Source organism: Ranitomeya imitator, chromosome 4 (genome assembly GCF_032444005.1).
Source record: "Ranitomeya imitator isolate aRanImi1 chromosome 4, aRanImi1.pri, whole genome shotgun sequence".
NCBI classification, from domain to species: Eukaryota; Metazoa; Chordata; class Amphibia; order Anura; family Dendrobatidae; genus Ranitomeya; species Ranitomeya imitator.
The window spans coordinates 509,703,275-509,720,513 of NC_091285.1; the positions used below are offsets into that span (position 1 = coordinate 509,703,275).

Sequence of the window (17,239 nt, forward strand, 5' to 3'; positions counted from 1 at the left end):
GGTTTGCAAACTTGCAGAGCAAAGCTGAGCCTGTGTGAAGTAACATGGAGCCAAGTGAAGCCAAAAGGCCTCATTGTTCCGATCTCCGTTGCTAGCTGCAGCAGTCATGTCACGTTGATGGCGCTGCAGTCAATCACTGAGCTCAGATGCTTTTGCCATTTACATCAGCAGAGGCACTGAGCTCAGTGATTTGCTGCGGCACTGTTGACATGGCGCCACTGCTGTAGCCAAACTTCAGAGACCAAGGCAAAGGTGGAGGCACAGCGATGGACCTAGGGAGGGTAAGTAAATCCCAATTTGTTATTTTACAATGAAGTGAGCCAATGGAAATAAGTTTTCTAAAATGGGATAACCACTTAAAGCTGAAAGATCTGTTTGAATCTCTTGATATATGCACAGATGCAAACAAAAAATAATTACTGTCTAAAAAATCAGGCGAGCGGTGTATCTGTATTTGTATAATTTTTGAGAGCATCAGACTGTAACAGGAATAAATAGCAGTCGCATTCTGAGACTTGGTCTGAAAAGGGGTTAGAAAAGATTCGCTAAAGAAACAAAGAACAGGCAGGTGGGGTAATATTGCAGATTTTTCTTAGGGAATAATAAAGGAAAAGATGTAAAGGTCTTGAATAATAGGCCAGCACGGTGGCTCAGTGGTTAGCACTGTTGCTTTGCAGTGCTGGGGTCCAAATCCCACCAAAAACATCTGCAAGGAGTTTGTATGCTCTCCCCGTGTTTGCGTGGGTTTCCTTGGGGTACTCTGGTTTCCTTCCACACTCCAAAGACATACTGATGGAAAATTTTGATTGTAAGCCCCAATGGGGACAGTGCCGATAATGTGTGTAAAGCGCTGCAGAATATGATAGTGCTATATAAGCACTGCATAATAAATAATAAGAAAGGTCCACCCTGCATCTACATGAAATATGTGCATGTTCACTTTCAGTTGTGAGCATATTACCATTATATTACATGTGAAAGAACGAACAAAAATTAACCTTTTCCATTTATATGGGACCTACAATAGTGTCACAGCCCACAAGGAGGACGCTTAGTATGGCCTGAGACTAGTTTGACTTTACCTCGGCATAAATAAATCTTGTGCTGTTTCACTTTTGTTTTTCAGATTAGTGTACCGTGGACAGAGAGAACATTTTATAAGCGTGATTGTGTTTCTATCATACCAAACTCAAGAGAACCTCACAGGTAAGTGATTCACATGATTGCAAACCTTACTGTACATATAGAACATGTGCCTGTCATAGACACTTACAAAATTGGGTACCCATTTTATTAATTTTTTTACCTTCTTAGAGTTTCTACCTGCAACAGTTTTTCTAAGGCTGGTGTCACACACAACATATAAAAAATCTGTCCGTTTTACACGGACGAGAATCGCACATGTGGCACCCCTAGGGGTATTTGCCACAAAAATAGTTACTGACAGTAAATGCAAATACTAAAATAGCAAGACTGCACTACCACCTCCGGCCAGAAGGGGGAGCTCCAGAGACTCCCCTTGATCCATTCTGGTCTGAGAGAAGAGTTGGCAGTTGGGCTAAGGAGCTGAAAGTGAGAGGTCATACAGTTGAATCTCTAACAGCCCTGTGACTGTTACCAGGCCTAAATCACCGGCCTGAGGAGAAGAGGGATAGAGAAAAAGGACATTGTGAGAACCGGGTAGCATTAATCACTACCCAGAACAGGCGCAAAGACGGATACCGGATCCGTGGCTGTATTCATTACATATAATACAGCAACCGGAAAAACGTGAGGTGATATCAGCTTCACTAGGGTCGGACGCAGCAACAGACACAGAGTTCAGCGGTACTCCTGGAGGGGGTAAGCCGATAAAAGGACTCGGGTTGCCCGTCGAACCAGGACCCGGAGGGGACAGATTGGGCCGGCAGCCAGTTCACATACAGCAGCAGGGCCACACAGATATTGCGTACAATAAGAGGCGAAGACCCCGGCAGGGTCAAAGTAACTCAGAGTTCCCATACAGACTCCGGTGACAGGACTGGTTGTAAATCCTTTTTTGTTAAAGTAAACTGGTTAAACGTTTCAGTGCCTCAGTCTTTCATTTGGACAATAGCCATCTATCCAGGATTGGGATCATCACCGCTGGGAGAACCTGCTGCTGATCAAGTAAGTGCCTGTTCCCTCATGATACCCTTTACACTGTGCATTGCCTGAGGCCACAGCACCGGGTCAAGCCACCCGTGACACCCCCCTCAACAGACAGACCCCATTGGTCCGGTGCTGGGTACCCCGGTCTCTTGGGCGTCACAATTGGCGTCACGAACAGGATCTAGCCAGCCCGTATACCGGGTATTGTGTGCCGTGATTGGAGCCCAAAACTGTGAAAACTTGGATGAAAAATCTTGAAAATTGACTTTATTAAAGAAAAATCCATTCTCCATTGAAAACTATTGAAAGTGACTTTTCCCCATTGGTTATAATGGAGTAAAGATGGCCGCCATCCCCTGAGGTAATCACTTCATAACCGTTAGGCACGAGACTGTTAATTGAGCTACGCCATCACCTGAGCCCCAGTCTAACTGAAAAACTTCAGAATCCGCCATTACAGAGCGCGGTGGGTGGGAGCAGCAGGGGGCGTGTCATTGTGGGCGGCACCAAGCTGAGCGCTCAGACATCAGAGCAAGGGGAAAATCGATCCTGCTGCACAGCGGAACGAATCTACACTATCCCGACGGAAGCGGAGGACCGGAAGGGTCCGGATTAACTAAGGGGGCACAGTATGTCGCAGCACGGAGACGCCGCAGCACCCGGCGACGCTAATGCAGCTGAAAGACAGAGTGTCGATAGAGAGTCCGGTAGTGCAGTGGTGCAAGGAGTGGCGCCCATCATGCCGGTGCTGATGCCATATACCCCGGGTGGCCCATGGCTTCCAATGTATGAAGGTGAGCCTAATACCCTTGACGATTTCAGAGAAAAGATGCTGGCCCATTTTGACATGTTCCCTGTGGGTGAAGTTCAGCGTGTTAGTCTCCTGATGATGCAGTTAAGTGGCCATGCTAAGCGAGAAGTCACAGCATGGACAGCTGATCTAAAAGGCACTGTTGAACGCATATTTGCTGGATTAAAAGCTACATTTGAAACCACTGCCAGCAGCAAAGCTAAAGTACGATTCTTTAATTGCAAACAAAAAGTTAATGAGGGCGTGAGAGACTTTGCTTTAAACCTGCAGGAAGCCCTTAAATCACTTACACTGGCTGAACCCATTTTTAACACCGGAGCGGATAAACTGCTAAGAGATCAATTTATTGAGGGACTCTACACCCCTTCTCACCGGGGGCATGTGAGCATGCTTGTTTTTAAGAACCCTGAATTGACATTTGCCCAATTAAAGGAGAGCGTTATACGTCTCCAGCTGGCAGAGGCACCTCGGGATCAGGATCCTGCGCAACTCATGGCAGAGGCTCCTCAACAACATGGAGTACCAGTGACATCAGCTATGTCCGGGGCCATTGCTAAGCCCCTGGGGCCCAGTACTAATGAGGCTCTTCAACAAAAGCTTGACTCTTTAACTGATGTTGTTGCTTCAATGGCTAAAACCATGCAGGAGATGAGAGGACCCAAGATGGAGTTGTCAAACCGTAGAGAAGGTGTTCCATGGATGAGACCCCGGAGATACCCGACATGGAGAGGACGACCCCGCGACCGCTACCAACCGGATGGACAGCCCATTTGCCGCCGTTGCCAGCAGCCAGGCCACTTTGCACGAGATTGTGATTTAAACGGGAATCCCCTGGGAATGCGGGCCGCTTCGCAGGAATGAACTTTCAAGGCCCAACACCCTGGCACGACAGGTACATCGGAGGACGACCCATTATCCCTATCGTGCTGGACGGAATGCCCCTCAACGCTTTGCTGGACACAGGTTCCCAGATTTCATCTATACCGTATATCCTTTATAAGAGGTACTGGGCTGATGCAGATATTGATAAAGGGCCCTCTGATGTTGAACTAGATATATGGGCCAGTAATGGTAAGTTGGTACCGAAACTAGGATTCAGGGAGATGACCATAAAGATTGGTAAAGTAGAATTGAAGAAACAGGGTATAATTGTTGTTGATGTTGACCGGCGGAACTGTGAACCAACTGTATTGATAGGAATGAATGTGTTAGAGAACTGCTTTTCCGAAGTCATTTCTGTCTTACAGCAAATTGCTGAAACTGCCCAATCCTGCCAGCAGAGAGTTCTCCGGAGGGAAATAAAAGTATTGATGTTAAGGCAACAGGTAGAAGTTGCAGGTGGAGAAATCGGCAGTGTGAGGGTAAGTGATCCAACATCTATTGTAATCCCACCAAAAACAGAAATGCTGGTATGGTGTAGAGCAGCCATTGGTACTAAGGGACGAGATTATCAAGCCTTAATAGAACCAGTGTACACCGACAGCAGGCCCACTATACTCACAGCACGAGGGATAGTCGAGGTACACCGGGGACGAGTGCCGGTACGACTTTTGAACTGTGGAGAGGAAGAGGTCACTTTGCCAAGGTATGCTACAATGGCAAAGCTATATACTGTTGACAACAATGCCATCACAACCATTGAGCCCTTAGAACCAACCTGTCAGGTGGAAGGCAATGGCTCAGATGGAGAAATGGAGGATTGGTGCCAACAGCTACACGTGGGCATAAATTCAACACCTACCCATCAAAAACAAGGAGTGTATAGGCTAGTGACGGAATATGAACAAGTCTTCAGTAAACACCCATTGGACTTCGGACGGATAGAAGGGGTAGAAAACACAATCCCCACCAGTGACCATCCCCCAATAAAAGAAAGATATAGACCCATACCGCCCGCTCACTATCAATGTGCAAAAGATATGCTGAGGGAGATGAAACAGGCCGGGGTAATAAGAGACAGCTGTAGCCCCTGGGCGGCCCCTCTAGTGATTGTCAAAAAAAAGGACGGAACCATGAGAATGTGCGTAGACTACCGGAAGATTAATAACATCACCCATAAAGACGCCTACCCCTTGCCTAGGATAGAAGAGTCCTTAACTGCTTTGAAATCTGCTAATTATTTTTCCACCTTAGACTTAACAAGCGGGTATTGGCAAGTCCCTGTGGCTGAGCGAGATAAGGAAAAGACGGCATTCACCACACCAATGGGTCTATGTGAATTTAATCGCATGCCGTTCGGACTCTGCAACGCATCCGGTACCTTCCAGCGGCTGATGGAATGCTGCCTCGGACACAAGAACTTCGAGACCGTCCTCCTGTACCTAGATGATGTGATCGTCTACTCAAAGACTTACGAACAACACTTAATAGACCTGGCAGAAGTGTTCGAAGCCTTATCCAGGTATGGCATGAAAGTCAAGCCATCCAAATGTCACCTTCTCAAGCCAAAGGTACAGTACCTGGGACACATCGTGAGTTCGGAGGGAGTAGCACCAGATCCCGAGAAAATAAGCGCCATAAGGGATTGGCCAAGACCTACCAGCGCAAAAGAAGTGAGACAATTCCTGGGATTGGTGGGTTACTATCGCAGATTTATAAAAGGATTTACCAAGTTGGCAGCACCCTTGCAAGACACCTTGGTAGGGCAGACGAAGAAACCTTCAAACCGAAACCCTCCTTTTCAGTGGAACGACGAAAGGGAAGACTCCTTTGAACAACTAAAGAAGGCACTAACCGGAGAAGAGGTTCTGGCATACCCAGATTACCATCAACCTTTCATCCTCTACACCGATGCCAGTAATGTGGGACTAGGAGCGGTGCTGTCACAAAAGCAAGAAGGTCAGGAGAAAGTCATCGCCTTTGCAAGTAGAAAGCTCCGGCCTACTGAAAGAAATTCAGAAAATTACAGCTCCTTCAAATTGGAACTACTGGCAGTAGTTTGGGCTGTGACTGAACGTTTCAAACACTATCTGGCCGCTGCAGAATTTATTGTCTATACTGACAACAATCCGTTGACCCACCTGGACACAGCCAAATTAGGTGCGTTAGAACAGCGATGGATAGCCCGGTTATCTAATTACAACTTCAAGATCAAGTATCGAGCAGGTCGCAAGAATGGAAATGCCGATGCCCTATCCCGGGTGCCACACACACATGTTTCCTGAACTGTGATCCGTGTGCAGTGAGAGCATGCGATTTTTTTCAAAAAATATCCGTATGACATCGGTATGGCGAGATTTTCTCACCGGCTTGCAAAATGGACATATAATGGACACATGGGCTCAAATATTCTTGAAAACATATATATATATATATATATATATATATATATACACATATATATATATTTACTAGATGGTGGCCCGATTCTAACACAACCACATAGCATATAGCACAGCCACATAGCATATAACAGCCCACATAGTATATAGCACAGCCACGTAGTATATAGCACAGCCACATAGTAGATAGCACAGCCACGTAGTATATAACACAGCCCACATAGCATATAACAGCCCACGTAGTATATAGCACAGCCACATAACATATAGCACAGCCACGTAGCATATAGCACAGCCACATAGCATATAACAGCCCAGGTAGTATATAGCATAGCCACATAGCATATAACACAGCGCACGTAGCATATAGCACAGCCACATAGCATATAACACAGCCCACATAGCATATAACACAGCCCACATAGTATATAGTACAGTCCACGTAGTATATAGCACAATCAACGTAGTATATAGCACAGTCCATGTAGTATATAGCACAATCCACGTAGTATATAGTACGGTCCATGTAGTATATAACACAGCCACGTAGTATATAGCAGTCCACGTAGTATATAGCACAATCCACGTAGTATATAGTACAGTCCACATGTTTTGTAACACAGCCCACGTAGTATATAGCACAGTCCACGTAGTATATAGCACAATCCACGTAGTATATAATACAGTCCACGTGTTTTGTAACACAGCCCATGTAGTATATAGTACAGTTCACGTAGTATGTAACACAGCCCACGTAGTATATAACACAGCCCACGTAGTATAAAGCACAGTGCACGTAGTATATAGCACAATCCACATAGTATGTAGCACAGCCTCGTAGTATATAACACAGCCCATGTAGTATATAGCACAGTCCATGTAGTGTATTATACATTGTTATATAACACAGCCCTCGTAGTGTATAGCACAGTCCACGTAGTATATAGCACAATCCATGTAGTATATAGTAGTCGACGTAGTATATAGCACAGTTCACGTAGTATATAGCACAATCTACTTAGTATATAGCACAGTCCAAGTAGTATATAGCACAGCCACGTAGTATATAGCACAACCACATAGTATATAGCACAGGCACAGCCCACTTAGTGTATATCACAACCACGTAGTATATAACAGCCACGTAGTATATAGCGCAGCCATGGAGTATATAACACAGCCCACATAGTATATAGCACAGCCCACGTAGTATATAGCAGTGTGGGCACCATATCCCTGTTAAAAAAATAATTAAAATAAAAAATTGTTATATACTCACCTTCCGGCAGCCCCCGGATCCAGCCCAGGAGAAAGCGATGCTCTCGCCAGGTCCGTTCCCAGTGATGCTTTGCGGCAATAACCCGTGATGATGTAGTGGTCTTGCGTGATCCTACGTCATCTGGGGTCATTTCGCAAAGCATTACTGGGAATGGAGCTGCCGAGAGCATCGCGAGGATGGGGAAGGCTTCGGGGGCCGCTGGAAGGTGACAATAGCACGATTTTTTATTTTTTTTATTATTTTTAACATTATATCTTTTTACTATTGATGCTGCATAGGCAGCTATATCATTGTTTTAAATGTTTTTAAATGTATGTCTTGCCTGGCTCTGTTTATGGATTATGACTTTTGTACAATAAAATTGATTATTTAAGGTGGATCCCATTGGTTTGCATATCTTCTCTCTTTGTTCATCAATAGTAAAGCCTGTCGCTGATTGGTCGCGGCCGGCCGGGCACGACCAATCAGCGACACGGGATTTACATTACAGTCTGTTTGTTTGTCTGTAACGGAAATCCCTTCATTTAGCATGGCTGCATTGGTTAAAGGCCGTTTAGGCATTGATCTTTATTTGCCTGTGGGGTCCATTGTTTTCTATCGACACCTAAAGCAGATAGATGAAGCTGCAACCCATAATGAGGTCCTGGTTATGGGGGACTTTAACTACCCGGATATTAACTGGGAAACAGAAACCTGTGAAACCCATAAAGGCAACAGGTTTCTGCTAATAACCAAGAAAAATTATCTTTCACAATTGGTACAGAATCCAACCAGAGGAGCAGCACTTTTAGACCTAATACTATCTAATAGACCTGACAGAATAACAAATCTGCAGGTGGTTGGGCATTTAGGAAATAGCGACCACAATATTGTGCAGTTTCACCTGTCTTTCACTAGGGGGACTTGTCAGGGAGTCACAAAAACATTGAACTTTAGGAAGGCAAAGTTTGAACAGCTTAGAGATGCCCTTAATCTGGTAGACTGGGACAATATCCTCAGAAATGAGAATACAGATAATAAATGGGAATTGTTTAAGAACATCCTAAATAGGCAGTGTAAGCGGTTTATACCTTGTGGGAATAAAAGGACTAGAAATAGGAAAAACCCAATGTGGCTAAACAAAGAAGTAAGACAGGCAATTAACAGTAAAAAGAAAGCATTTGCACTACTAAAGCAGGATGGCACCATTGAAGCTCTAAAAAACTATAGGGAGAAAAATACTTTATCTAAAAAACTAATTAAAGCTGCCAAAAAGGAAACAGAGAAGCACATTGCTAAGGAGAGTAAAACTAATCCCAAACTGTTCTTCAACTATATCAATAGTAAAAGAATAAAAACTGAAAATGTAGGCCCCTTAAAAAATAGTGAGGAAAGAATGGTTGTAGATGACGAGGAAAAAGCTAACATATTAAACACCTTCTTCTCCACGGTATTCACGGTGGAAAATGAAATGCTAGGTGAAATCCCAAGAAACAATGAAAACCCTATATTAAGGGTCACCAATCTAACCCAAGAAGAGGTGCGAAACCGGCTAAATAAGATTAAAATAGATAAATCTCCGGGTCCGGATGGCATACACCCACGAGTACTAAGAGAACTAAGTAATGTAATAGATAAACCATTATTTCTTATTTTTAGTGACTCTATAGCGACAGGGTCTGTTCCGCAGGACTGGCGCATAGCAAATGTGGTGCCAATATTCAAAAAGGGCTCTAAAAGTGAACCTGGAAATTATAGGCCAGTAAGTCTAACCTCTATTGTTGGTAAAATATTTGAAGGGTTTCTGAGGGATGTTATTCTGGATTATCTCAATGAGAATAACTGTTTAACTCCATATCAGCATGGGTTTATGAGAAATCGCTCCTGTCAAACCAATCTAATCAGTTTTTATGAAGAGGTAAGCTATAGGCTGGACCACGGTGAGTCATTGGACGTGGTATATCTCGATTTTTCCAAAGCGTTTGATACCGTGCCGCACAAGAGGTTGGTACACAAAATGAGAATGCTTGGTCTGGGGGAAAATGTGTGTAAATGGGTTAGTAACTGGCTTAGTGATAGAAAGCAGAGGGTGGTTATAAATGGTATAGTCTCTAACTGGGTCGCTGTGACCAGTGGGGTACCACAGGGGTCAGTATTGGGACCTGTTCTCTTCAACATATTCATTAATGATCTGGTAGAAGGTTTACACAGTAAAATATCGATATTTGCAGATGATACAAAACTATGTAAAGCAGTTAATACAAGAGAAGATAGTATTCTGCTACAGATGGATCTGGATAAGTTGGAAACTTGGGCTGAAAGGTGGCAGATGAGGTTTAACAATGATAAATGTAAGGTTATACACATGGGAAGAAGGAATCAATATCACCATTACACACTGAACGGGAAACCACTGGGTAAATCTGACAGGGAGAAGGACTTGGGGATCCTAGTTAATGATAAACTTACCTGGAGCAGCCAGTGCCAGGCAGCAGCTGCCAAGGCAAACAGGATCATGGGGTGCATTAAAAGAGGTCTGGATACACATGATGAGAGCATTATACTGCCTCTGTACAAATCCCTAGTTAGACCGCACATGGAGTACTGTGTCCAGTTTTGGGCACCGGTGCTCAGGAAGGATATAATGGAACTAGAGAGAGTACAAAGGAGGGCAACAAAATTAATAAAGGGGATGGGAGAACTACAATACCCAGATAGATTAGCGAAATTAGGATTATTTAGTCTAGAAAAAAGACGACTGAGGGGCGATCTAATAACCATGTATAAGTATATAAGGGGACAATACAAATATCTCGCTGAGGATCTGTTTATACCAAGGAAGGTGACGGGCACAAGAGGGCATTCTTTGCGTCTGGAGGAGAGAAGGTTTTTCCACCAACATAGAAGAGGATTCTTTACTGTTAGGGCAGTGAGAATCTGGAATTGCTTGCCTGAGGAGGTGGTGATGGCGAACTCAGTCGAGGGGTTCAAGAGAGGCCTGGATGTCTTCCTGGAGCAGAACAATATTGTATCATACAATTATTAGGTTCTGTAGAAGGACGTAGATCTGGGGATTTATTATAATGGAATATAGGCTGAACTGGATGGACAAATGTCTTTTTTCGGCCTTACTAACTATGTTACTATGTTACTATGTTACCTGTAGGGCTACATGGTACTGTGATATTAGCAGGTCTACACTTATTTGCTCATATTGTTGTGTTGTTTTGATCTGTGAACCATGTATATATAACTAATTGTTTTTGTATACTAAGCACATTGTATATGGTTATACCACAGGCCATTATATTGTATTGTATGACCATGCTGGAGTAGTTGGGGATGTGGGTTGTCACTCTTTTCCTACATTATCATATTAGGATATGACTTGCCAAGACTTGTGCTGTTGTTGGACTTTTAATGTTTTATCCGTTTTTCTGTGTGATGTATCTTTTTGTGTGTTGCATTATTTTTTGTAAAAGCTCACTAATAAAAGATTTTGTATTTTTTACATATGGTTGTGGTGCTCCCTTCCGTGTGGACTTGATCTTTCTCTATGGGTTTAGTTGCTATGTTTCCAAGTCCACGGTGAGCCCCAACAGTTATATATTCAGCGGTACCCTCCGCCCTCACGAATTTACCAATCAGCGACGTGGGATTTCCGTTACAGACAAACAGACGGAAATGAACCTTAGACGATTATATATATAGATATTTAGTACAGAGCTAGATAGCAGAAAAGCCGGTAATTCAATTGTCGGCTTTTGCTAAATCACTACCGAACCCGACAGGATATGAGACATGGTTTACATACCGTAAACCATTTCATATCCATTAGATTTTTACATATCCCTCAGTAATAATGTTTGTGTGTAAAATTTGAGAGTTGTAGGTGTTAAATTAAAGGGTTAATTCACAGAAAAAATGATGTGGGCTCCCGCGCTATTTTCCCCGCCAGACAGGGAAAGCCAGTGACTGAGGGCAGATATTAATAGCCTAGAGAGGGACCATGGTTATTGACCCCCTGGCTAAAAACATCTGCCCCCAGCCACCCCAGAAAAGACGCATCTGTAAGATTTGCCTATTCTGGCAATAAGCCACTCTCTTCCCACTCCCCTGTAGTATTGGAATATGGGGTAATAAGGGGTTAATGTCACCTTGCTATTGTAAGGTGACATTAAGCCTAGTTAATAATGGAGAGGTGTCAATAAGACACCTATCCATTATTAATCCAATAGTAGGAAAGGGTTAAAAATACACACAAATTAAGAATAAAGTATTTTAATGAAAGAAAGAAGCACACAGAATTTTAATATCTTTATTGTACTCTCAATCCAAAGCGAAGCCCTCGATCTTCTGTAAAAAAAACACCCCCCCAAAAAAAACAACAATATCCCATACCTGTCCGCCGTACAGTCAAACCCTATGCTGTAAATCCATCTGAAGGGGTTAAATACATTTACAACCAGGAGCGCAGCTAAAGCGACCGCTCCCGGCTGTAAAAGACTGGGGAATGAATGAATGCAGAGAACGGAGCTTCAGTGACTAGTGGTGCCGTCACCGAAGCTTCGCCCCCTGGCTGCATGAACTCTGTAGCATGGGAAAATATTCAGAAACTTTATCTGACCTTTCCCGGCGTCTGCGCACTGCAGTACTTTGCTCTGCCCTCAACAGGGCAGATAAAGTACGCCTGCGCAGGAGCCACGGCAGGAAGCAAAGAAGAGGACATCATCGTATGAAGATGGGAGGCGCTGGACCCAGACCACGACGTCCATCGGACCGCATCGGGATGTCCCTTGGGTGAGTATAATATAACGTGTTTTTCTTAACTTTCAGGTGACATCAGGGGCTTATCTACAGCATTAGAGAATGCTGTAGATAAGCCCCTGATGCCGGGAGTTATTGATAGTGTTCCAGTTCTGAGAAGGGGTGGAGACAGATTAGGGATACTCAAAGCTAAAGATATGAGATGGATCTACACATTGGGTACATTACAACCTAGGGGTCTAAATCTAGAATTTAACCCACATATATGTACCCCTAGATAGTTTAATTCCCTGATGAGTGAGAGTCATGTGTCCTGTTCCCCTTTCTAGACAGCATCTGTGTTGTTTTTAATACCATTTTGATACATTTATGTGTATTTTTAATTTTGTTTTTTCAGATGGACACTGGATGAGACAGTCGGTGTACTATGCAGTGGGATATAAAATGAGAATGGAGTGCTTACCTAGCACAATATACTACAATATACAGGTTAAATTGTATATTTTTGGTTTATGCTTTCCGACTGTCCCATCTATTGTACCATCTGTTGCGTTATTTAGTATGCATTTGCTTCTATGGAGGTGCGCTATATTTTTTAATATTTATGGAGTGAGGGTAAGGTTAATGAGCTCTATGCTATCTGTATCTGATTGCGATACCTTATATCTGTATTATTATAGCATGTAATCTTCTGTATTTTTTTTTTACTATATAATAATAATAATAATAATAATTTTATTTATATAGCGCCAACATATTCCGCAGCGCTTTACAAATTATAGAGGGGACTTGTACAGACAATAAACATTACAGCATAACAGAAATACAGTTCAAAACAGATACCAGGAGGAGTGAGGGCCCTGCTCGCAAGCTTACAAACTATGGGGAAAAGGGGAGACACGAGAGGTGGATGGTAACAATTGCTTTAGTTATTCGGACCAGCTATAGTGTAAGGCTCAGGTGTTCATGTAAAGCTGCATGAACCAGTTACCTGCCTAAGTATGTAGCAGTACAGACACAGAGGGCTAATACTGCATAAAGTGTATGAGAACATGATGCGAGGAACCTTTTTTTTTTTTTTTTTTTTTTTTTATAAATAGGCCACACAGGGATCGTTAGGTTAATGCATTGAGGCGGTAGGCCAGTCTGAACAAATGAGTTTTTAGGGCACGCTTAAAACTGTGGGGATTGGGGATTAATCGTATTAACCTAGGTAGTGCATTCCAAAGAATCGGCGCAGCACGTGTAAAGTCTTGGAGACGGGAGTGGGAGGTTCTGATTATTGAGGATGCTAACCTGAGGTCATTAGCGGAGCGGAGGGCACGGGTAGGGTGGTAGACTGATACCAGGGAGGAGATGTAGGGTGGTGCTGAGCCATGGAGTGCTTTGTGGATGAGGGTAGTAGTTTTGTACTGGATTCTGGAGTGGATGGGTAGCCAGTGTAATGACTGGCACAGGGTAGAGGCATTGGTGTAACGGTTGGTGAGGAATATGATCCTGGCTGCAGCATTCAGGACAGATTGGAGCGGGGAGAGTTTTGCAAGAGGGAGATCAATTAGTAGAGAGTTACAATAGTCCAGACGAGAATGAATAAGTGAAACAGTCAGAGTTTTTGCAGAGTCGAAATTAAGAAAAGGGCGAATTCTAGAAATGTTTTTGAGATGCAGGTAAGAAGAGCGAGCCAGTGATCGGATGTAGGGGGTGAATGAAAGGTCAGAATCAAGGATGACCCCAAGGCAGCGGGCATGTTGCTTTGGAGTAATGGTGGAACCGCACACGGAGATGGCAATGTCAGGCAAAGGTAGGTTAGTAGAGGGAGAGAACACGAGGAGTTCAGTTTTTGACAGGTTTAGTTTCAGATAGAGGGAGGACATGATGTTAGAGACAGCGGTAAGACAATCACTGGTGTTTTCTAAAAAGGTCGGTGTGATATCGGGAGCAGAAGTGTATAATTGGGTGTCGTCAGCATAGAGATGGTACTGGAAACCAAATCTACTGATTGTTTGTCCAATAGGGGCAGTATACAACGAGAAGAGTAGGGGGCCTAGGACTGATCCTTGAGGAACCCCAACAGTAAGGGGAAGGTGAGAGGAGGAGGAACCAGCAAAACATACAGTGAAGGATCGGTCAGAGAGATAGGAGGAGAACCAGGAGAGAACGGTGTCCTTGAGGCCAATGGAGCGGAGCATAGTGAGGAGGAGCTGATGATCCACAGTGTCAAATGCTGCAGAGAGATCCAAGAGAATTAGCATGGAGTAGTGACCATTAGATTTAGCTGTTAGTAGGTCATTAGAGACTTTAATGAGGGCAGTTTCAGTAGAGTGTAAAGAGCGGAAGCCAGATTGAAGAGGGTCGAGAAGAGAGTTATCTGAGAGATAGCGGGTAAGACGGGAGTGGACCAGGCGTTCGAGGAGTTTAGAGATGAAGGGAAGATTAGAGACAGGTCTATAATTAGCGGCACAGTTTTGATCGAGGGATGGTTTTTTAAGTAATGGATGTATGATGGCATGCTTAAATGAGGAGGGAAAAATACCGGAAGTGAGGGAAAGGTTGAATATTTTTGTTAGGTGAGAGGTGATAGCCGGGGAAAGGGACTGGAGGAGATGTGACGGAATGGGGTCACTGGTGCAAGTGGTCGGGCGCGAAGATGCAAGGAGCCTGCTTACTTCTTCTTCTGTAACTGCTTCAAAGTCAGAGAGTGAACTAGATGCAGTGGGGGAGGGAGGACAGTGCATGGTATGAAGAGATTGGGAGATGATTTCCTGTCGAATGTGGTCAATTTTTTCTTTGAAGTAATTGGCCAGATCGTCAGCACGGAGATCCGTGGTTGGGGCCTGCTCTCTTGGGTTGAGTAGGGACTGGAACGTGTCAAAGAGACGTTTAGGGTTATTGGACAGGGAGGTGATGAGGGTGTTGAAGTAGGTTTGTTTGGAGAGGTGAAGGGCAGAATTGTATGTCTTTAGCATGAACTTATAATGGATGAAATCTTCGGGTAGATTAGATTTTCTCCACAGACGTTCTGCGCACCTGGAGCACCGCTGCAGGAAACGTGTTTGCAGCGTGTGCCACGGTTGTTGCCGTCTGTGCCGAGTTGTTTTATGTATAGGAGGAGCAGCTTCATCCAGAGCACTTTGCAGGGTTTCATTGTAATGCTTCAATGCAGAATCAGGACATGAGATGGAGGAAATAGGGGCCAATGAGGACTGCAAGTTCATCATAAGTTTCTGGGTGTTAATGGCCTGTATGTTTCTATAGGTGTGGAAAGTGGGGGTGACCTGAGCGGGATGGCAGTTCTTGATAGAGAATGAAAGAAGGTTGTGGTCAGAGAGCGGGAGAGGGGAGTTTGTGAAGTCATCCACTGAGCAAAGTCGGGAGAAGACCAAGTCAAGGGAGTTTCCATCTTCATGTGTTGGAGAGTTAGTATGCTGCGAGAGGCCAAAAGAGGAGGATAGAGATAAAAGGTGAGAAGCAGATGGGGAGAGGGGAGAGGCAATGGGGATGTTGAAATCACCCATGATAAGGGTGGGGGTGTCACAGGAGAGAAAGTGTGGAAGCCAGGTGGCAAAGTGATCCAGGAACTGATGAGAGGGGCCGGGAGGACGATACACCACCGCCACTCGCATGGAGAAGGGGACGTAGAGTCTGACCACATGGACCTCAAAGGAAGGGAAGACAAGTGAGGGTACTTGGGGGATAACTTGGAAAGTACATTTGGGTGAAAGGAGCAGACCAACGCCTCCACCTGCTCTGTTGTCTGATCTTGGGGTATGAGAAAAGTGTAGTCCACCATATGAAAGAGCAGCAGCAGCGGTGGTGTCTGACTGCTGGATCCAGGTTTCAGTAAGAGCCAGGAGATTAAGAGAATTAGAAAGGAAGAAGTCATGGATGAAGGAGAGTTTATTACACACAGAGCGAGAATTCCAAAGGGCACAATTGAAAGAGACAGCAGGCATGCAGGGAATATTAATAAGGTTAGAGGGGTTTCTGGGTGTAGCAATTGGGAGGTTTGACTGGCTATAACATGGGGGGCCGGGGTTTGGAGATATGTCTCCAGCGACTAGGAGAAGGAGGATCGAAAGAGTGAGCAGATGGTTAAGTGATTTGTGAGAGCGTCTCTTGTGTTGGATGTTGGGACTGAATGGATCTGTGCTGTTAAGCAATGTGAATAGAGCATGAGTGCTATACATAGGAGAGGCAAGGACAGAGGGGCCGATATGGATGGAGTGTAGAGAGTTAATGCGAGGGCGGTGAATGTGAGTGAATGCAGCAGCCAGAATATAGATTATACAAATAAATATGGTGAGTATTTGTGCTGTTTCAAGTGAATATGGATTAGATTTAGATTGTCTTACCTGTCTCCTGCCCTGTCTTACTGCCATGTTATAACTGCCGAGTACTTAGAAAAAAAAGTACTTTGAATAAAAAATACACGAATAACAGTGCACGAATGCACCCCTGCACGAATGCATCCCCAAGCTACATCTACATTTATAGAAGGCTAGCCCTTAGATCTCTTTTTTTTTTTTTTGTGTTAAAGCTCGTTAGCAATCAATCTAACTCAGTTGAGACAACAGGACACAATAAATGTAGTGATCAGATAAACAAATGTCCAGGTCTACATGGATCATAAAGCACTTTGAAACAGTTATGTGATCTCTCTGAGTAAGGACATGCAAAAGTGAGTTAAATATCTATAAACACAAAGGCATAATAGTATGACTAACATATATAGATACATGCAGGATTCAATGCCGAAGATAGAATGACTCAGATACCATCCAAGCTGCTTGCTGTCAGGGACTGGAGCAATAGACATGCAGGATATTTCAGCTCAGAGAATGAATGATATGTTTACCATCCAAGCTGCTTGCTGTCAGGGACTGGAGCAATAGACATGCAGGATATTTCAGCTCAGAGAATGAATGATATGTTTACCATCCAAGCTGCTTGCTGTCAGGGACTGGAGCAATAGACATGCAGGATATTTCAGCT

General features: G+C 44.0%; 1 protein-coding gene across 1 annotated transcript in view; it reads left to right on the top strand.

Moving 5' to 3' along the window:
* LOC138674575 (transient receptor potential cation channel subfamily M member 7-like) overlaps positions 1 to 17,239 on the top strand; it is a 59,018-nt gene that overhangs the window by 32,751 nt on the left and 9,028 nt on the right. Inside the window, exon 2 of the mRNA XM_069762393.1 lies at positions 1,127 to 1,206. Within this exon, the coding sequence (XP_069618494.1) occupies positions 1,127 to 1,206 (80 nt within the window). The remainder of the gene's footprint in view (positions 1 to 1,126; positions 1,207 to 17,239) is intronic.